The following is a 23,691-nucleotide window of genomic DNA, read 5'->3' as shown; positions in this document are numbered from 1 at the left end:
TCAGCATAAAAAGCATAGAACTATGACTGGTCAACCCGGTGTCAGTATAATGTGACTGGGTGGGGTATCATGACCACTATATACGGCGTGATATTCTAGTAAGCCAGCACTATAAAGTTGGGCATTGTGCTCACTACTACAAGTAGACACCGTCGTTTATATTACTGAAAAATTGTGGAAAAAGACGTTAAACCCGAACCCACATACACTCTTTTCTGTGGATTGTGTTATTGAATTGAAAACTCCTTTTCTCGGCTTGTTTTATTGTATTTTTTATTGCTTGAATAATTCAAGATGCATATTTTCATTTTACACTGATGGAAAATAGTGATAAATAAAAATTAGCAATAAAAAGATAAATCACATCTTCAAGAATACATGTATAATATCTAATCTTACAAGAGAAGAAAATGCATGTCTCATTTTGCTTAACAAATGTTTCAGTAGTTTAAACACATATTATTTCGTGACAATGGAATTTTCATGGTTTATCAAACTGTAGTCGAATTCCAATGCATGATGAATACGAGTAGTTGTCCATCGAATCACACGCGACTTTACAAATGAAAACGATAGAAATTGTTAGAGTGAACATGATAAAGCACATATTACAGTAGACATTTTTAATGTAATAAAAAAGACAATTTACAGCCTGAATACATATATTTATATAGGCTTCTCCATTATAAGAAATGATCCTTAACCGTGCATTGGTTTCCAACCATAGGTCATTCCAGTAACTGCAAACGGTGCTTTTATGCATGTTGTGACCCACAGCCGCTCACCTGACATTGACATTTTGACCTTGATATGAATGACACACTAAATCATGAATAGTAAACACTATGTTGATTTTTTAAAAATCTATATTTAGTTCCGGCAGCCCCTAAAAGATTCAAGCTTATTTGAACACAAATGAGAGAGGACCTTACAAGTATGCTACAGACAAAATCTTGTGATAATCCATCAATCAGTTCATGAGAAGAAGTTATAAAGGTTTTTTCAATTATTTTTTTTTTAGCTCCGGCGGCCCTTTCAACAAGTAAAGTGGAACCATTTGAACAAAATTGAGAGAGGACCTTAAAGAATGCTAAAGACTAAGTTTGGTGATCCATAAAGCGGTTCAGAAGAAGAAGTCATTTAAAGGTGATTTCATTTTTAGCTCTGACAGCGCCTAGTATCAGTAAAGCTAAACCGTTTGAACAACCTTACAATGATGCTACAGACTAAGTTTCGTGATGAACCATCAAGTGGTTAATAAGACGTAGTCGTTTAAAGGCGATTCTATTTAAGAGTCCCTAGTATCAGTCAAAGGTAACAAGTATGAGACAAGATCTTAAATGAATGCTACAGACAAAGTTTGGAGATGATCCATCCATCCATTCATGAGGAGAAATCGTTTAAAGTGTTGTTGTTTTCTTTTTTCAGCTCTGTCAGTTCCTAATTTAATCTGTCAAGCGGAAATATTTAAACACAACGCCAGCCGTCGGTCGACGGACAGTAACAATAGCTCACGCTTAATCTTTGGTTCAGGTGAGCTGAAAAGCCATACGTAAAATGATGACGCGTTCGATAAGAGTCAGCTTTGATTCTGTGCCTCAGGAACTCGTTCTCAGATATTACAGCATAGTTCTGAAGTCCTTTGCCGTTTTTAAAAAGCAATGGACATATTAGATTTTGCCATTATGTCCAATGTGGTACTGTGCGACATATATCTTTTTCTTTCATAAAAAGACACAATTCAGATATCAAATATCGAGCACGACATTAATTTTACTTTGTTAAAAGTCGAAGGTCGTGACATTTATTTTTTTATTTTTTCTTTTCTTTAAAATTTCAAAGACGAATGCTGCATTTCGTGCAACGCAACATCCGCGTTTTGAGAATGTTGTATTTCAAATGTAATTACAACTTCACGCAGTTCTTTATTTCAAGGCAAGTGACCTGTTACGATGAACAGAAGTGACAACACAAGGAAGTTTTCAAGAAAAAAAAGAAACACTTAACACTACAACAATCAAAATCAAATTAAGTTCTAGGAAATTGTCATTAGTTGGTTAAGTACTTAATACGTTAACCTACTAACAAACCATTATACGAGGTCAAGTTGTTTTTATAACTAGACAATTCGTGTATATTAAAAAGAAATGTTGTTGATATAAAACAGTTTCACTTCCAAAGATAACACTGATCTTCAATTTGATATAGAAAGCTTTGTATTTTTTACTATTTTTTTGTTGCTGACAAAATTAAAGTAAAGTGTGAGGTTCATTTACGGCGTAACAGGGCATTCTGTTACCGGAACTGCGCTACAGATTAGTCCAACCTTGATTCTGAAGGTTAGGAGAAATTAGTTTTAGCCAAGTTTGCTCTTATCAATGTTTGTTGAAATGTTGCTTTAAATCATAAATGTAAGATATTTTCATAAAATGATATCTCAAAACATATCACAAGCAACATTATTGAAACAAACAAGAGTCTCCTGCATAATACTTCTGCAAATATAGAAATAAACACACGGAAATGGCACGAAACTATTATAAGTGTGTATGGCATTTCATTCTAGTACACATGTTTCAACAGCAATATTCCTTAACTATAAGAAAGTGTAACTTAAAGGCAGACAAAAGCTGTTCTCATTAATCTTAAACTAACGGTCCATTTTCAATTTATAGAGAGAGAGCATAATAATTGAAATCACTTAACAATTATACACCTCATGAAAAAGAATATCAAAATGAAATGTTCAAATCACACTAATAAAAACGAAATACAAATGAATACACACTTATACAGGCATTAGGTTTAAATCCTCTCTGGCATGAAAATCAGTATGATCATCTGTGCTTAGCGCAACGCTTTTATTAATTTTTGACCCTAATTGTACTGATTAGACAAAGAAGTGTCCTCATTTTCATGTTCGGTCGCGAATTAAAGGCAGAATTATTGGATACCACTGATAAGCGTTTAAGCATTTCTGAAAAATACTGTCCCAATAGGTTTCCAGACGTTGGAAAGGGGTGGATAACGGAAATGAATAGGATTGTTAAGGGTTCGATGAATATTTGATGTCTTGAAACTTGAACAAGTGTTTTATCGTAGCCAACAGTGTATATTGCTGAAATGTAGAAATACATGTATCAGCAAATTCAATGCTTTGTCCTTTTTTAGATACGATATTAAACAACCTCCGTTTAAGTCTGTATCCCATTCATATACTTCCATTGTATCAAGGACAAAATCCAAAAGCATACATTAAGACCAAATTACAGCAAAATATGCTCTATGTATGATTTTATAGAGTCTCATTTAACATATATCGACTTCATCATTATTTACCAAGAAATCGTTGGGTGAATCTTTGGCACCCAACTATTTTTACAACTTTTTCAATGGTCAAGGGGGCGGGGTTACCCCTATTAAACTAACCAAATGTGTTAGGAACTGATAAATGGGTCTTTTTGATTTTTAACCGATTTGTGGGTCAAAATTGTATATATAAATTTTACGTAATTCATGGAATTGGATATGAATGTACTACATGTTTGTGACAGCCACACAAAAAACAGATATCTAACCAAAGTAACGACAAATAGTCTAATTTTAAGCTATATACAGTCTTTTAACATTCAACTCCATAAACGTATATTTTATTGTGCACGTCCATGACAACAAATAACTGTTTCTTCGATTCATCAACTAGTATGCTAGTAGGAATATCTATTTTATCCGTAAGGCTCAAGACTGTTCCTACATACCTGAAATTTTCATCATATTGATGTATACTTTTAGAATCATAACCAGACACAAGAATTTTATTCCTAGTTATAAGACAAATACCGAATCCATCTTTCAGAAAAGAATTATACAAATGTCTTTCTATCTTTCCATTCCTGTCAAGGACAATTATTCCGTTGTGTTTGTCTGCTATATATATGTTATTTGTGCTTGAATCAAGAGTCGAGTCATTAGGCGGGGAGATGTGAAGATTCGTCCGCCGGTATTGTCAGTGTCAATTGTGCATATAAGGTTACCTTTCATATCATATTGTCTTAAATGACCTGGGACAGTGTCAATGTCGCCTCCGCCACAAGTGACAAACAGGTAGTCACTTCTACAGCAAATACCTTTGCATGGAACGCCTACTTTGAACGATTTTGTTCGTGACAGTTTTCTTTCAGTGTACTGAGCAAACTGTATTGTTTGCTTGTTTCGTATTGTGATAGCTAATTCTTTTGGTCTTGAAGTTTTACATATCCCATACAATTCTCCTGGGACCGAGATATTAGCCAGTTTTTTAAATGACCTGCTAAATCGTTTCAGTCTGTCTCTACAGGTCATAACTAAGGTGTCATCATCTAAGATACATGTATCATAGACATAGCACATTTTGTATACGTCAACATCGAAAATAATATCAAACTCTTTCTTCGAAAGAATTTTGAGAGCTACGTTTGCGATAGCAAGTCCGTCGACATTATCGAGAGCATTTCTAATACTGTCATCTAATGAAAAACTCAGTCCTTCAAACGTTTTAACTTCTTTGTCAATCATATCATTTTCTTTTTTCATTTGTTTCATTTTTTTCATTTTGACAAACAGCTGTGCTCACTAGTATTATCAATCTCTCGCACAAGTTTTGTTACCTTGTCTAATAATTTATCAACATGTTTTGCAGTTAAATTCATTCTTTCTGTGATTTGTTTATACCTTTCATTCACTTTCTCAAGCGACCTTCTCTCAAGATCTTCTATTTTTGAAACTAATTCTTGCTTGTACTCCTTTATTTCATTGACAATTTCAGTTTTGACATCACTCATCTTTATTATTTCATCTTGGATGGACTGTTTAGTGTCCTCGTACACGGTTTTGATCCTTGTCAGCTCATCTGCGTAGTCGTTGTATTCTTGACTAGTTCTGATATCTTTCGCCAGCTTTAGAATGTAGTGAACGTCTTTGCACTCTCTAAAAGTAATACATTACAAACTGTCATGGTATGTATTATGTAGTATAGAGGATATCTGTTTGTCAAAAGAAAAGTCTTGTCTAGACCAATCTCCGAAACTGGGACTAGCAAATCATAGAAAGTATCATCATGATCCAGCTGATTCAAACTATAAGAAATAAGGAAGCGATCGTTTACAACGTTGACGAAAAGAAATCGTTTGAAAGTATTAGCATGATCCCGTTACAAACCTAAAAGAGACATGTTTGAAATATAAACAAGATGGCCATGATGACCCTATATCGCTGACCTGACTTTAATTGCTTGCTTGAAGACATTTCTTTAGAGCTTCAAAAACAAAGAAAAAATAGGTGAGTGGGTCATGGTAAAGATTATACAAGAAAACTACTGAAATCTTTTAAGAATTATACAGGTGGTTCAAACTTCTTTGCTGTAGCTTCAAAAACAAGAAAGTATCTCAGTAGGTCAAAATTAGATTATTCAATTTGAGTATTGAAATCTATATCAAACATTATATATGCGTTCCAAGTTTCTTTGCAGTAACTTCAAAAATGGAAAGAAGGTCAGTAGGTCTTGATTAAGACTAGTCAAGATTAGTACGACCCAGATTCGAACTTGGCCTAGGGATCATCAAGATAAATATTCTGACCAAGTTTCATGAAGATAGGGTCAAAAATGTGGCCTCTAGAGTGTTAACAATCTTTTCCTTAGATTTGAGCAAGTGATCTAGTTTTTGAATCCACATCACTCAGATTCAAACTTGGCCTTGGAATAATCAAGATAAATATTCTGACTAAGTTTCATGAAGATAGGGTCATATATGTGGTATCTATAGTGTTAACAAGCTTCTCCTTTGATCTGAGTGGTGACCTAGTTTTTGACCCCAAATAAGCCAGTTTCACACTTGTCCTAGGAATCTTCAGAATAAACATTCTTTCCAAGTTTCATGAAGATAGGGACATAAATGTGGCCTCAAAAGTGTCAACAAGCTTTTCATTTGATTTGACCTGGTGACCTACTTTTCAACCCCATATGACACAGTTTTGAGATCATCAAGATAAACATTCTGTGCAAGTCTGTATGAAGTAAAAGCATAAATGAAACAAGTGCCAAAATAGAAAATTATAGTTTTTAAACTTTATCTACGTAATTATTAAAGTAAAACTTTAAAAAAATCCCTATCTTCGTTTGTCATAACATGCGTGACCACATATAAGTACCAGCTAAATAAACTCAGATTGAAAATACATTTTGTTGCGTCCATTCCGCATTTCAAATTGCGTTCTAAAATTGAAAAAAAGTATCTTCAGACTGCTAACAAATGTAAACAAACGGGTCATGATGACCCTGGATCGATCACCTGAGTAATATGAGCTACATGTTTCAAAGGTCAAACTGATGCTAAAATTTAAAGGAAATAGGTCAGTAGGTCACATTCATGATCACATCACTGAAAGTCAGTTTTAGGATTGATGTGCAAAACTGTATATGTAATCCAAATTTCAAGGCTGTATCTTAAAAAACAAGAAAGTAGGTCAGAAGGTAAAGGTCACAGTCAAGTGACCCTAAGGTTACAGTCAAGTGACCCTAATTACTTGCGGTCATCAGGTAATTATAATTAAACAGTCTAGAAAATATGATCCGATAATAAGTACTTTTGCCTATAAAAGAAATCAGTGACCCCGGGGTGGGGCTTTAAATGGGCCCTTGGTCATGATTTCAACAATCTTAGAAAATGACCACTAGACAATTCCACATACCAAATATCTAAGCTTTTGTTTTCAGGTTTCATAGAAGAAGATATTTTGAAAATACAGGGAAACTATGTCCAGCCCCCCACACCACCCACGCCCCCGATCGGCGGTCATGTTTTTAACGAAATAGAAAGGCTTGTGCCATTTTGGTAGAAAAACAACCAGAGATCATTTCAACAATATATTTTTGAAATCGGGCTAATAGTTCCTGAGAAGATTTTTACTGATTTTCCTTTCAGTTGCCATGGCAAACCACAGTTCTGAATGGATTTTAATTATAAGAGCAATTTTAAAAGGAGGCCACCCAGGGATAATTTCTGTAAAATTTGTTGTAATTCTGCCCAGTGGTTTTGAAGAAGAAGATTCTTGAAATTTATAATATAGCCATTGAGGAAAACTAAGCCCCGCTCCCTGACGGCAATGCTTTTTACCGAAATATAATTGCTTAAACAATTTTGTTAGAGCGTCACCTAGAGATCATTTCTACAAAATATTTTTTAAAAAGATTTTTAAAGATTTTCGTTTCGGTTGGCATGTAAACCGCAGTTCTGAATGAATTATAATTGTTTGGGCAATTTTGAAAGGGTGCCACCCAAGGATCATAGCTGTGAAGTTTGGTGTAAATCTGCCCAGTAGTTTTGAATATGAAGAGTTTTTAGAAATTGTTGACGGACGGACGACATGCGTCAAGTGGACACAAAAGCTCACATTTGGTTCATGTTAGTTAAAAAGGCGAAAATCGTATTTTTAAAAAAAGCATGCGATAGCAATAATATTTTTCACCATTTATAGCAAGAATGACATCCAAAGAATAAACACATTTAATAGGGGCATGGTAAACATTTATAAGAAAACAAAAAGCAGCATCTCTCTGAAATTATAAAACAGTTTTGTTCTTTTTCTCTCATGTGTTAATGAAATAAATTTATGTCTTAAACTGATTGTATAAACTGTGTTAATAGTATCAATATGTAATCATAAGCTGCAAGCGTCGTACTTTATAGATCTACAACATGAATATGTCCAAATCTTGTTATCGATTGTGTTAAATGTTATAAATAGAATGTAAAAGAAAGTCAAAGTACCTCTGATCAAGTGCTATACAAACAGTGCAGCAGACAACATCATGTTTACCACAATACATCTTGATCATTTCTTCAGGATGGTTCTCACACGGCTCAACTGGTGGTGCTGGTACGGATATGCCATGTGTCCTAGTTTGAACAGCAGATTTCGGTTGTGAGGTCACATCTTGTATCAAGTGACCCCTTAAAACTGGAAATTTGTTGTGTTCGCCGAGACATTTCTTACAATAATATAGTTTACAACTATTACAGTATTTACGTGCTTCCTTATATACTCCAGATCCTTCGCACGGCGAACAGTTGTAACCATAAATTTCCTCAGAGGCACCGATAACACTTTGTGAAAAAGTTCTTCCATCCGCCATGTTTCCTCGTTAACCAGTTTTCTTTTTCAAAAACATAGTTATTACAGTCATGTACATAAAATCAATTGAAATTAGTCCTGCATCAACTTAACCTTATCCCGAAACTAAATATACGGAAGTAAATTCGGAAGTACATTAAGTGTTTTTTGTACATGTACGAGTCGAGTTCGATATGTATTATCCATTTTTTAAAGGAGTTCATCACAATAGTTTGTGCGCAACTCAATTGCGCAGCAAGCAATAACCACTGTAAGCAAATTTCACGATTCGCCGTCGAATGATTTGCAGCGTACTTGCGCAAAAAATACCGTATATATTGACAATATAGGTCGTACAGATTTTGCCTTTATAAGTGATGGTGTTTTTTATGGGAGGAATAGCCGTAGAAAGTTCGTGTTCAAGAAATCATCTTGCTCGAATCGAAAACATTGCGGACAGCCAAGTTAAACTATTACGTCGGGTAATGATTTAGCCGACTTGCAGTCGCATAAAATTCCAGAAAATCTTAACGCAGATCTATCTACTTCAAGGTCAGATGTGACTTGCTGAAAAAAAATGTCGTTAGACTTTTTGTGCCCCATCCCAGATTTTACGTAGTAAGACCAGAGATCTTACCCTTGGTAGTCAAAATGTACATAAATGGCCTAAAAATATTGTGTCGCATATACCTCAAAAAGTATATGGCCTAGAGTTATGAAACCATATAAGAATTTAATTCAGCAAGCGAGGCTGTGCACAAGGGGTTTTATTTGAGGTTTCACTAAGAAAAAAACTAAATTTATGGCCCTTGACTTAGTCAAATATATACGTAAATGGCATGAAAGCTTGTGTAGCAAGTATCTAAAAAAAGTATTTGACCTAGAGGCATGAAAACTTAAAGGAGTATTATTTAGCATGTGAGTAAAAAATAATTATGAAACTGTTTATAACATTGTGCAATTTGTTGTGTAAGAAAAAAAGTTCATAATTGTCCGGTGGGTGGGGTAATGAAAACATACTTCTGGGGTTTAGCATCTTTTGTCTTAGTGCTAACTTACATAATCCAAAATTCGGTAAAATTCTGTCCGCTAGATTTTTCATATCTTTAGGAAATACCTTGTGTTTTTCAGATACTTTCGACATCTCTCAAGAGTATTTTTTCTGCGTTAGTATATCTATATGTTAACATTTTATGCATAGTTATAGTGGTTTCATTAATTGTGATACAAGAACAGGAATATCAGAGTGATTTTTTAAAAATAAATAGCTGTTTGCACTTGTTTTACTATGACATGTATGTTTTGTTTTTTCAGACAAAAGTACCACTTTGGTATTCGTATTAAACTTTGAATATTGAAAAAAGAAGCACAGGTACCTATTATTTTTATTTTTATCTTAACTTGTGATACATCAATCTATAAATATGCAAAGTTATAGAAAAATCTGTACGCTAGAAATAATTGTGAAAAAGATCTTTAAGGAAAGATAATGATCTAAGGGTTTTTTGTGCAGTTTCATGAAATGTAATTTTTACAATAGATATTGTAAATGTAATAAAATATAGACGAAGTTCAGCCTAAACACATATATTTATATAGGCTACTCCATTATAAGAACTCATTCTTAGCCTTGCATTGGTTTCCAACCGTATGTCATTCCAGTCACTGCAACCTGTGCCTTTAAGCCGCTCGCCTGACATCGACTTTTTGACCTTGATATGAATGGCACACTAAATCATGAATAGTAAAAACTATGTTTAGTTTTTTTAAAAATCTATTTTTAGTTCTAGCGGCCCCAAAAAATGTCAAGCGGACCTATCTGAACAAACATGAGAGTTGACCTTACAAGAATGCTATAGACCAAATCTGGTGAAAATCCATCAATCAGTTCATGAGAAGAAGTTATGAAGGTTTTTTTCTATTTTTGTTAGCTCCGTTGGCCCTTACAACAAGCAAAGTGGAACTATTTGAACAAAATCGAGAGAGGAACTTAAAGAATGCTACAGACTAAGTTTGGTGATGCATAAAGCGGTTCATGAGAAGAATCATTTAAAGGTGATTCTATTTTTAGCTCTGACAGCGCCTAATATCAGTAAAGAGAAACCGTTTGAACAAAATCGAGAGAAGACCTTACAATGATGCTACAGACTAAGTTTCGTGATGAACCATCAAGTGGTTCATAAGACGTAGTCGTTTAAAGGCGATTCTATTTTTAGCTTCGTTGGCCCCTAATGACAGTCAAAGGTATCAATTATGAGAGAAGATCTTACATGAATGCTACAGACAAAGTTTGGAGATGATCCATCCAGCCATTCATGAGAAGAATTTGTTTAAATTTTTCTGTCTTTTCTCAGCTGTGTCTGTTCCTAATTTAATCAATCAAGCCGAACTATTTCAACACAATTAGGAGACGCCCCTACAAAATTTAAATATCAAATATCTTTTTTTTTTCTTTTCTTTAAAATTTCAAAGACGAATGCCGCATTTCGTGCAGCGCAACATCCGTGTTTGGAAAATTTTGTATGTAAAATGTGACCTATTACGATGAACAGAATTGACAACAATGACAACACAAGGAAGTTTAACAGAAAACAATTAAGAAACACTTAACACTAAAACAATCAGAATCAAATTAAGTTTTAGGAAATCGTCATTACTTAATATGTTAACCTACTAACAGGGACAAGTTGTTTTTATAACTAAACAGTTCATGTATACTAAAAATTAATGATGTTGATATAAAACAGTTTCACTTTCACAGAAAACACTGTTCTTTATAATTTTTACTAATTTTTGTCTAAATTACAGATATTGGCAAAGGTGTGAAGTTTATTTACAGTGTAACAGGGTATTATCTTTTTGAAACTGAGCTACATATTACTTATCTAAAAATGATTGAAATGTAAACAAGGGTGCGATCAACAGACTAACAGTAAAACTAACCCATTCTTAGATGGTCCAACCTTGATGCTGCAGGTTAGGAGAAATAAGTTTTAGCCAAATTTGCCCTTATTAATGTTTGTTGAAATGTTGCCTTAAATCATAAATGTAAGATATTTGCATTAAATGATATCTCAAAACATATCACAAGCAACATTACTGAAACAAACAAGAGTCCCCTGTATAATATTTCTGCAAATATAAAAATAAACACACGGAAATGGCACGAAACTATTATAAGTGTGTGTGGCATTTCATACTAGTGCACATGTTTCACAGCAACATTCCTTAACTATAAGAAAGTGTAATTTAAAGGCAGACAAAAGCTGTTCTCATTAATCTTAAACAAATGGTCCATTTTCAATTTATATAGAGAGAGCATAATAATTAATATAAATTAACAATTATACATCTCATGAAAAAGAATTAAATGTTCCAATCACACTAATACAAACGAAATACAAAATGAATACACACTCATACAGGCAATATGTTTTAATTCTCTCTGGCATGAAAATCGGTATGATCATCTGTGCTTAGCGCAATGCTTTCTTGTTTCTTGGACCCTAATTATGCTGATTAGACAAAGAAGTGTCCTCATTTTCATGAACGAGCAAGAATTAAAGGCAGAATTATTGGATACAACTGATAAGCATTTCTGAAAAACACCGTCCCTTGAGGTTTGCAGACGTGGAAGGGGGAGAATAACGGAGGTGAATAGATTTGTTAACATTTGGTGCGTGTTGGGGTTGGGGGTTACAAAATATTTCGGATAACTTGATGAAAACTAAGTAAGATTTTTATCGTAGCTTACAGTGTATATGTTCAATTGTAGAAATATAAGCAAATTCAATGCATTGTCCTTGTTCAGATACGAAATTAAACAACCTCCGTTTTAGTCTGTGTCCAATTCATATACAGTCAAACCTGTGTTAAAGGCCATCTCTAAACAGAGACCACCTGGCTCTAAAGACCACATGTTTTTTAACATTTATAATGTATTTTAACCTGCGAATAAAGACCACCTTCCAATAAAGACCACATTTTGGCTCTCCCAAGGGTGGTCTTTATAGACAGGTTTGATTGTACTTCCATTGTATCAAGGACGAGTTCCAAAAGCATACATAAAGACCAAATTACAACAAAATACCCTCTATGTTTGATTTTATAGAGTCTCGTTTAACATTCATCGACTTAGTCAATATTTACCAAGCTTACAATTTCCTGTGAGCAGTATGTATAAAAGACAAAGCATTTCATTCTTGAAGTTCTGCTTTGTTCTGGCAGTAGAACTTATTCCACTGTCTATGTCCGCTAAGTATTATATGTGGTAGAAGAGAATCGTGTTTGTATCAACTGTTTGTTTGCTCGTTTGTAGTTAAGCCGCGACTCGTACAGACGAATGTTATTAGTGCAGGATACAGAAGGAGCTTCCCTTAGCTTACCATTTGAAAAGTACCTACACACGGGACTTAGTTGGGATGGCTGATGATGGCAGTTACCGCCCTTGATTTTATAGTCAGTGTATCAAATGAATCACTACGTCCGTTCTAGTGTATTTTTACTGATTAGGTTACTTTTTGTACAACCCTTTTAATATAACATTGAACGTTATAAATGTCGCCGCCGCAACAGATGACGAAAGTTGTCATTTTTATACAAACTGCCTGTTACTGAACGGCCAATGTAAACAACTTTGTCAGTGACATTGATTTTGCATAGAAACGAAACGGAACGCGGCAAAACAGGATCTTTTAACGAGGACTTTTTCCGAAGACACATGCCAAGGAAACGATTTTTTGCCGAATTTCCTCTTTATTTCTAACATTTAGTGTCATAACCGTACTCGTAGACTTTATTGTGCTTTTCCAAGCAAACAATTAACCGTTTCTTTGATTCATCAACTAGTTTGCCTATAGGTTTATATACTTTATCCTTAAGGTTCAAGATAGTTCCAACATACCTAAAATTTTATTATCTTGATGTATACTATTGGATACACCACCGGACACAAGTATCGTATTCGCAGTTGTAAGACAAATACCGAATCCACTTTCCAAAGAAAAGCATACAAATGGCTTTTTATCTTTCCATTCATGCCAAGAACAATTATTCCGTTGTCTCTGTCTGCTATATATATCCTATTAGTGCTAGAATCAAGAGTCATTAGATGGGGAGATGTGAAGATTCGTCGGCCGGTGTAATATTAAATATTGACCCCGTTGAATATTGACCCCATGGGTCCTTTTTCAACGGATGACTGATCAATTTATAACGTTGAAAATTGACCCCGCCCGTTATTTAATGATCCATCCACGCGTGAAATTTTGACCCTCGTTGAAAACTGATCAACTATAGTCAGGTCATATTTCAACGTTGGAAACTGATCCCAATAATCTGAAGCAATTTGCCTATCAGCATACAGATCAACGATTAACATTTCCGCATTTTTATGGCAATTACTTTTACAAAGCCAGTGTGATCTTGGCGGAAAGTAAAGCATTGCATATTCATACACTATACAATATTATTCTCTTGTAATAAAGGTGGAAAATCTCGATGGAATTTATTTTTTGTAAACATTCTTGATGAAAATCATGCCTATATGGTACGCTTTAAATACATTTCAAACAATTTCAAAAGAAATTGAAAAATTAAAAGGTGAACGAAACATACCATCTGTGTATCGTGTGTAATGAAGAATGGTCATTTCAATCAACATGATTTTATTCCATGCGTTTACTGTTCATTTGTTCCAGCAAAAAATTTTTGAAGTAAATGGTTCTGTCTATAAACCGTTGAATACATGGTATCGCGTAAAAAGGCATTTTTATGGTGGGTATACTTTATGTAAAACTTTCTAAAGAGGTACCTGTTCTCGGTAGTCAAATTCGAAGAAGGCATGCTATTTTAGTAGAACAAATATTTGTCCTTCCAATCTCATGAGACATTGAAAATGTCAATAACAGAACACAGAAAACAATGTAGCGGATGGATAATATTTTATTGCATATTTACCAGAACATTTTTACAATATAAAGAGCAATTACTGTATATGACAGTATACATTCTTACATGTTCTAACATAATATCATAAAAGCTGAACATGTAATAGTCAGCCTCGACACATATAACTATTTACTCCAGATATTCTGAAATTTGCATTGTTTTCAAAACATATGTCGTTCCAGTTACAGCATATTGTGCCTTTATACAATAATTATAGAAGTATTGGAACAATGTAATCTTTTGAACAAATCTCTTCCGGTCTTAATATATGTAAAGCAGCTGTGTCTTTATTTTCAACAACCAAAAAATATACGTAAAACGGCTACGCGTTTGATTTAAGGACGTATGCTAGAATTTGGAGCGAATTTTTTCCCAATAACAGAATTTCTTCAAACTTTGGATATTGAAAGATAATCATCTAAGAAACAAAAATATGCAATAAAATCATAGGTCACCGGTGCTGAAAAAGAGTTAACTGCCCTTGAAAACGTCATTTCCCCAGACTGTACTTAGCGGTGGTTAAAGTTTATACAAAATTAAGATATGCTTCAGACAGAGTTGACCAAAAGGAAACATCTGAAGAGTATTACCATGAAATATCTCCTTGTTCACGCAACAAACCGAAAAGATATCTACTTTAGAGAGTAAATACTACAAACGTAGAGACAGATCCATAGGAAATCAATGACAAGGATATTCCACATCACAAATCGAAATATATTCAGACTGATCAAACATTAGCCGCTTTTTCTATTAGAACGGTATTTAAAAAAAAACCGAAATGTCTCATTGAGCATCTATTCCCTCTACTTTTGACTTTACCGACTTTGAATCGGCGATTTATTTAAGAAGATGCCACACATAATAATAAGATTACATTTCATTAGTATAATATATACTAAGGCTACATTTCTTCCATTTTTATCAATTTTCTATCGTGGTGCTAACACTCTAGAAGCCGTTTCTATTTACAGACTGTAGAGTGTTTTTACTTTTAACTACAACTTAAAGAAAACTGTAAAGGTCAGATAACTTGATGTAACCTGAGTAGTTCTGCGAAAACCAAAATTAAATTAGTTCAGGAATATCCTAAATAATTTTTTCCTCCAATAGCATCGTATTGCCTCAAATAAAAGTAGCCTTTACACCGGCCGTCTCACGTACAATTAACAGTTGCAAGACAAAATCGTGAATTTGACTTTGTAAATAGTTCAAGAAATTAGAAATTCTCCAGTCCCACAGTTTAAGGAAAATCGATAAAATCAGACCTTACTTTAGCAGGGTTATTCCAGCTTTTACTAAATGTATGCTGGCTTTACTCAACTCTTCTGATACTGAGCTGTATGTTGAACAGTCTACGAAGCAACTGGATCTTAGAATAAAACCGAAGTCATGTTTAAGAGCACTTTAGATATACCACTTTGATAGTTAAAATAATGGCTTATTTTGATAATTAACAGCATAAGTAAATCTTAAATTTAAAGTGAGCAAAGATAATTTCCTTTCGATAAGTCCTCAAACAATTTAGTAAAATTCATAAACTTGTAAAAATTTCAAACCGGCGTTGCTATCTACAGTCTTTCCTAATGACATAAAAGAAGAATTGGGATTAAGTTGTTTAAAATGTCTAAAATTAAGCAAAACTAATTCATAAAAACTGTACTCCAACTGTATAAGCCTGTATTCTCAACAGTTCTCTACGTTTTTCATCAATAACAAAATAATGCTAGGTTACACATCAAAACTAAACAATAATGTGAATTTGTGCACGATATTTATTGTCTCAAATTCTCAGTATGAAAGTCATACAATTGATAGAATCAATTTTCTCTCTGTAAGAAAGTCATACAACTGGTTGAATCAGTTTACTCGCAGTACAAGGAATGTCATAAAAATATTAAGAAAGTCATGTGAAATAATGTGATTCAATTCCTGAGTAAGAACGTCATACAACTTGAATAACTTTACTCTCAGTTAGTAAGTCATATAAATGCTTGTATAAATCAATTTACAACAATTTACAACATATAATCAGTCACACAACTAAATGAATAAATTTACACACAGTACGAAATCATACAGATTTGTTAGTAATACTGCTGAGAGTATCAACTGAATCAATTTACTCGCAGTACTAAGAACGTCATAAAATGATTCAATAAATTTACTCTCAGCAATATTACTAAGAAAGTCATACAAATAATGTAATCAATTTACTCTCAGTAATAACGTCAAACAACTTATTGGATAAATATGCTATTAACTAGAAAGTCATACGACTGATTTAATTAATTTACTCCATTAAGAAAGTCATACAACTGCTTGAATAAATTTACTCTCAGTACGAAAGTCATACCATTGATTCCATTAACTTACACTCAGTAAGAAAGTCATACAACTGACTGAATCGTATAACTCTCAGTACGAAAATCATACAATTCATTTAATCAAATTTCAACTTTCTTACTGATACTGCTGAGAGTATCAACTGATTATATCAATTTACTCAAAGTAAAAATGTCATATAACTAATTTAATCAATTTAGCCTCAGTAAGAAACTAATACAATTGTACAACTGGTTTATTCAATTTCCTTCGACCATTTAACGTAAAACGGTATATTTCCTTAACATAACTACTCAGCTTTTGCTCTTCTAACAAATATCATATAAGCTTGACACATAGATATAATGATTAGATATGAAGGTACATGTTTCTGACAGCAACCTATCGAAAACATACACACAAAAAACAAACAGATATCTGATCAAAGTACAGGCATATCGTCTATTTTATAATTTTATACAGTCTCTTTTAACATTCAACTTCATAAACGTATATTGTTTTGTTTTCGTCCGTGCCAACAATTAACCGTTTATTTGATTCATCAATTAGTATGCCCGCAGGTCTAAGCATTTTATCCGTAAGGTTCAAGATTGTTCCTACATACCTGAAATTTTCATCATATTGATGTATATCATAGGAATCAACACCAGACACAAGAATATTATTCCTAGTTGTAAGACAAATACCTACTCCATTTTTCAGAAACGAATCATACAAATGGCTTTCTATCTTTCCGTTCCTGTCAAGAACAATTATTCCGTTGTCTCTGTCTGCTATATATATGTTATTTGTGCTAGAATCAAGAGTCATTAGACGGGGAGATGTGAAGATTCGTCGGCAGGTATTGTCAGTGTCAATTGTGCAGATAAGGTTACCTTTCATATCATACTGTCTTAAATGACCTGGGACATTGTCATTGTTGCCTCCGCCACAAGTGACGAACAGGTAGTCATCTCTACCACAAATACCTTTGCATGGAACGCCAATTTTGAATGATGTTGTCAGTGACATAGTTTTAGCAGTGTACTGAGCAAACTGTATTCTTTGCTTGTCTCGTATTGCAATAGCTAATTCTTTTGATCTTGAAGTTTTACATATACCCACAGATTCCCCTGGGACCGATATGGTAGCCAGTTTTCTAAATGACCTGGTAAATCGTTTCAGTTTGTCGTCACATGTCAAAACCAATGTGTCATCATCCAATATACACATATCACACACACCGTACATGACGCATTTGTCATCATCGAAAATAATACCATACTCTTTCTTCGAAAGAATTTTCAGAGGTACGTTTGCGATAGCAAGTCCGTCGACGCCACCGAGAGCATTTCTAATACTGTCGTCTAATGAAAAGCTAAGTCCTTCAAACGTTTGAAGCTTTTTGTCAATCATATCATTTTCGTTTTTCATTTGTCTCATTTTTTTCATTTGGACAAACAGCTGTGCCTCACTAGTATTATCGATCTCTCGTACAAGTTGTGTTACCTTGTTTAATAATTTATCTACATGGCTTCCAGTATCATTCATTCTTTCTGTAATTTCCTTATACCTTTTATTCACAGTTTCAATCGACTTACTCTCAAGCTCTTCTATTCTTGAAACTAACTCTCTTCTGTACTCTTTTATTTCATTGATAATTTCAGTTTTAACATTGTTCATTGTTTTTATTTCATCTTGGATGGACTGTTTAGTGTCCACGTACATGGTTTTGATCTGTGTCACCTCTTCCACGTAGTCGATGTATTCTTGACTTGTTCTGATATCTTTAGTCAGGTTTAGAATGTAGTGAACGTCTTTGCACCCTCTAAAAGAAATACACTACAAACTGACATGGTATGAAGTATAGAAGATATCTGTTTGTCAAAAGGAAAGTCTTGTCTAGGCCACCGAAATCTCGATTAGCAAATCAGAGAAAGTATCATGATGATCCAAAGATGGGTCACATCAGATTCAAAATATACAAAATAAGGATGTGAATGTCTAGGCATACAGACACTAAATAGAAAAATGGCGTGAAAAAAATGGTAGTCGCATAATGGCGGATACAAATAGTCCTCAGTTTTTTTGCTCTGTCATAGACAAAGTCAACACGACCAACGTCTTCTGTATGTAATAAAATATGTGAAAAGAACCTTTGGAAACAAAGAATACAACCAAACATTGTAATAGCAGACTCGATTTAATTGAGTCTGCTCATGAGAGGTAATGAAATATTCAACACCTCTAACGCCTCGGTCGGACTCCCCTGCCACCCCCCATCCCCGAGAAAAATGGCTGGATCCGCGCATGTACCAGTTTAGTGTAAACTAATACAAAATCTGTGTAATAGCTTTATTTCAGTCCCATTACGTAAAACCAAACTACCAAAATAGTTGTTATAGTTTTTAAACAATACAAATGTAATAAAACTTTAAAATCTCTATCTTCGTTTATTCGACGCCGCCCTGAAGGCGGTGTCGAGTATATGGGATACACTTTTATTTCGGACCCTGTAAAGATGGTAATGAATAGTTTCGGAGTGATAAACTGAACACAGTGAATAGTTTGTAAAAGGATCAACGATATTGCACAATACATTTTAGTGAATAAACAAAAAATGGCAAAAATAAAACATAAAAAATGTATGTAATGCAACTTATGTGATTTAAAACAATGCTATCTGTCTTTCCTCTCCTTATTTGTAGAGCATAACATATTTTTTTATTTACAATTTCGTCAAAAATGTTGATCCGATTTATTGATAAGGGAGGTTACTCTGTAAGTCAAGTTTTCTATTTCTATTCTTAGCATGACCTACTTACCTATCTCATTTTCTATAAATAGAACACATCGAGATATACCATACCGTAAAGCGTGAATCGCCTGGACATGGGAGCGATCATGTATTTTAAAACTTCGAACAGAATATTAAAAAAAAACAATTATGGAAAATTACAATTGCCTGCATAAAAATTACTTGGAATAAAAACGTATTTACAAAGTAAATAAAGGAATCAGTAAGCATAGATATGTTGAAATGAACGAAGGAAGTGCCGCTGTTAACTTATTTTTAACCTTTTTGTCTTATTTTCTTTGTTGATAGGTACAGTGATGTAATTTCAGAATGCAGACACTTTTGCAAATTCCTATTTCTATTTGTTTTGTTTTTCTTTCTATTTTCTTTCTTTTTTTTTTTTGCTTATGTGTCATATAGATCTACTCATTGTTTACAGATATACTCAACTAAGGTGTGCAACAGGCTAAAGAGCACTTGGCTGAATTTGTCAGTGACAAGTTAATACTTCTTTAAATGTGGTTAGATCGAAATATCAAAAGCCATGGGACCATAACTTATCAAAGCATCAGTGACTTTAAAATAGAATTCCTTCTTGAATTTACAGTGCATTCGCGATGCTACGAATCGCAATTTAACGAAATACCGGTATACTTCGAAAAGGTGTTGTGGTCCCGGCTGCTTTCCTTCTTATTTCTATGTAACAAAGTTGCGGTTTTACGAAAATGCAATTTTACGAAAAATGCGCTCCTACGAATGTATTGCTATGCCTTAAAGCATGTTTTCAACGTGTTTTAGTTGCGATTTTACGAATGTATCGTCTAAGTTTTCACACCTTCCACAACGGTGTGAAAATGCTTTAGAGTGGAAAGTGTCACTATCATTTAGCCGGGCGTAAACAGTAATTAAAGTGTGAGAACTTAGTAATTAAATTCGAAACACATACGCTGTACACTATGACACAAGTTAGTGTTAATTTTTTTCTCCTATAACTATCCAATCGGATGGCATACAAGTCACACTTGCTTCGATATCTATACGTCTCAAACAATCACTGCATAATGAAAATAAAACAATATTTAAGTCCCGATCGTCTGTATATTGCCGTTTTATTATACCAAACAATTCAGTAAAGGGTAGCTGAGGGTATCGGAATATGCAATAGCGATTTTTTTCTCGTGCAACAATGTACCATGTATATGTTTTATGTATAGTGAATAAAAAGTGAAGAAAAAAAACCGTTCTACATTCTACATTCAGATTCGAATAAGATTTGTAGTAAACCCAGATGTACATATAAAATTAGTATACTGTACTCCGATACGAAAATCACTTGTTTAAGTATCACGGGTTACGACGTGTAGATATTAAGGTGCTGTATAGAGAAATTTTCTACGCTACGCTTGAACGAAAATGCGATATTACGAAAAAAACGGCCGGTCCATTGGCTTTTCGTAGGATCGCGATTGTACTGTATATGTTCATTGATCTTATATGACTAGTCAGTTGCTCTGGTTTTATTATATCTTGTTACTTGCTTCTTTTTTTTCTTTTTTCTTTTTAATTTAATAGATAGTTTTTGTATTTGTCCATTCCTGACAAAAATAAAATAAAATGAAATAAAATAAAAAAAACATTTTCATTGAAATATTTTCTACACTTTGGCAGTGGTTTATTATGCTTTCTAAATTTCTTGTAATATTAGATTTGAAATAGACACTGACATACTCCTAGTAACCTTACAGTTCAACGAGGACTTCAAGTTTATCGTTCGTCCGAAAAAAAAATGAATTCTATGATATTCAAAAGTATATAAGAAAGATACATGCTTTGTGAATAGGGACAATAGAGATTATTTATGTTATATCATTCTTTTCTTGGACAAAATTTTTGATTGTTTTTGTCAAGGGAAACAGTAAATTGCTGTGTATAATCTGCATTCTGAAATCTATAATTTAGGTGACTAAGGTCCATTAAACTTCAGCAGTAAATAGAAAACACTCATTACATTACATGATAATAAAAATAATGGTTTCTGTGAACCATAACTTTGAAATAATTTCAACATTTCCTCATTTCCCAACAAACTGCATTTCTGTGAAACTTCATACACACGCTCCTGGATATAAGAACTTCACAGGAGATGACCTTAGTTAGTGAATTTGTATGTAAAGGGACCACCTACTCGCAATATTAATGTCATTGCAGGTAGAGGATTTGTATTGCATGGTAAAACTTTTCTATCATGTTTATTCTTCATGTTTTAAACAGTTTATAACATATATTGTTTTATGTGCTGATGTTGATAACTTGTAGCCAGTCAGACTAATAAAGTAATGATTAGGTGATTTCTCATATTGCAATAAATGTACTTCAGACACAACACTTGGTGGCGTCTTTGATGCTTGCATCAATGAATTGCCTTGTTTTAATTTATCCTACCCTCATATAAGATATAGCGCAATATCGGCCTGCCTAAAAAACTTTGCTTTATCTAGTCAGTGTCAAGATATCACTTTTGCGGGAACTTTTGAAATCACTTATTTTATTAAAATTTTGCATTTAAATCATTACCATTGTATTGGAAATGTCTGAACTTGGAAAATGAGTGGTCAAATCAAAGGTTTTTATCCTGAAACAAAAAAGTTATTGCTATTTTTCACTTTTACAGCACTTCAGCCGGAATTTTGAAAACAATTTTTTTCCGAATTTTTCATTGAAACTGTTATCATTGTATTGGAAATGTTCTAACTAAGAAAATAAGTGGTAAAATCAAAAGTTTTTAAACAAAAAAGTTATCGCGTTTTTTCAATTTTCCACAAACTGAATTACACTAGCAAACGCCATATTATAAGTCTGCACGCTGTTGCTTTTTCCAACGACTTTTTCCTAATTTTCTGAACAGGTAGGATAAATAGAATATTAGATTACTGTCTGAATAAATTTAAATTTATTAGGCTCGTCTACGAAAAAATATAAGGCTCGGCAGGGCCTCACCTAATATATTTTCTTCAACTCGCCTAATAAATTTAAATTTATCAGACAGTAACCTAATAATCTCTATATGCGTGAACACATAGTATGAGTATCAGCTAAATAAACATTAGAGTTAAATTTTATTGTCAGTTCAGACTGCGTTTTATAATCGAAACTGGTATCTTCCAAATGTTAACAAATGATTACAAAGTCGTAAATTTATCATATGTCAGAAAAGTCACCAAACGTTTTTATTCTTTTTCTCTCGTGTGTCTGTTTTTAATGTAATAGATTTAGGTCCTAAATAGCACAAGCTGTGTTAATAATTTTAAATCAACATATCAATATGAAGCGCCGCTCTTTATACAACATGAATTTGACAAAATCTTGTTATCGAAAATGTTAAATAATATGATCATTTATATTTAGACCACTGCTAAGGAAACATAGATAACAGGTAAAATCAAATGTATTATTACTATATGATAGATAGAATATAAAAGACAGTTACAATACCTGTGATCAAGTGCTATACAAACAGTGCAGCAGACAATATCATGTTCACCACAATACATCTTTATCATTTCTTCAGGATGTTTGTCACACGGCTCAACTGGTGGTGCTGGTACGGATACGCATGGAGCCCCAGTTTGAACAGCAGGTTCCGGCTGAGAGGTCACCTCCTTTATCAAGTGACCTCTTAAAGCCGGAAATTTGTTGTGATCAACGAGACATTTCTTACAATAATACAATTTACAACTATCACAATATTTATGCGCTTCCTTATATACTCCAGATTCTTCGCAAGGGGAGCAGCTGTAATCATAAATTTCATCAGAGGCACCGAGCACATTTTCAGTAAACTTCCTTCTTTCCGCCATGTTTTTCTCCTTTACAACTTTCTTTTTCAAAACACACGTATTACATGATATTAAGCTTCAAAAACAATTCAGTCCCAAATGCCCTTTGCGATACGCTACTAGCGAGAAATCTGAAAATTTTAGATTAGTCCAGTATCTGCTAAAGGGATTATTGTTTACATGTATTTTAACAGACAACCTTATCCCAAAACTAAATATACGGAAGTAAATTAAACGTACATTTTATAAGAACAAAGTTGGAAAACAGCGAGCTGTCCCGACATTGTATGTTTGAAGTTTATTGATAAAAGGACTTAATCACGGCTGGTATCCAAAAGAGCAAAGGAACTAAACCGTGATGATTTTATATTTAATACAAGTAAAAGACAAACGTCCGATATTATTCCATATGTGAGCGCATACAACCCACTCAATCCACAGATATTTGGACAAATAAAATATGATTTAACTGTCTTAAAACGGGATCTACACATGAATACTGTTCTTGTAAACTACACAGTAATAAAAAGCAAGAGAGAACCACCAAATTTAAACCTGACCAGAGCAATGTTTTCGGAAAACATCAAACCATCTACAGTAACAAAATGTAATAGACCGAATTGTGGACTGTGTAAA

General features: G+C 33.6%; 1 protein-coding gene across 2 annotated transcripts; it reads right to left on the bottom strand.

Annotated features, from left to right (window-relative positions):
- Positions 1 to 256: 256 nt before the first annotated feature.
- LOC128555095 (E3 ubiquitin-protein ligase TRIM33-like) lies at positions 257 to 23,399 on the bottom strand. 2 transcript variants are annotated; one of them, XM_053536505.1, is made up of 3 exons: positions 22,712 to 23,399; positions 4,711 to 4,965; positions 257 to 3,758 (listed from the first exon to the last, which is right to left on the bottom strand). In XM_053536505.1, the coding sequence occupies exons 1-3, from the start codon at positions 23,074 to 23,076 to the stop codon at positions 3,623 to 3,625; spliced, it is 756 nt and encodes a 251-aa protein (XP_053392480.1). In that variant the 5' UTR covers positions 23,077 to 23,399; the 3' UTR covers positions 257 to 3,622. The 2 variants fall into 2 exon arrangements, with proteins under 2 accessions (XP_053392480.1, XP_053392479.1); XM_053536504.1 differs by lacking the exons at positions 257 to 3,758; positions 4,711 to 4,965 and adding an exon at positions 14,074 to 18,250 and having other exon boundaries at positions 22,712 to 23,389.
- Positions 23,400 to 23,691: the final 292 nt, after the last annotated feature.

Source organism: Mercenaria mercenaria, chromosome 2 (genome assembly GCF_021730395.1).
Source record: "Mercenaria mercenaria strain notata chromosome 2, MADL_Memer_1, whole genome shotgun sequence".
Classification (NCBI taxonomy): Eukaryota; Metazoa; Mollusca; class Bivalvia; order Venerida; family Veneridae; genus Mercenaria; species Mercenaria mercenaria.
The sequence above is the reverse complement of the archived record's forward strand: the minus strand, read 5'-3'. Positions and strand labels throughout refer to the sequence as shown.

Coding starts and splice junctions, on each gene's coding strand:
- LOC128555095 (XM_053536504.1), bottom strand. CDS start 23,076: ATGGCGGAAAGAAGGAAGTTTACTGAAAATGTGCTCGGTGCCTCTGAT. Junction 18,251..22,711: donor TGTATAGCACTTGATCACAG/GTATTGTAACTG, acceptor TATTTCTTTTAG/AGGGTGCAAAGACGTTCACT.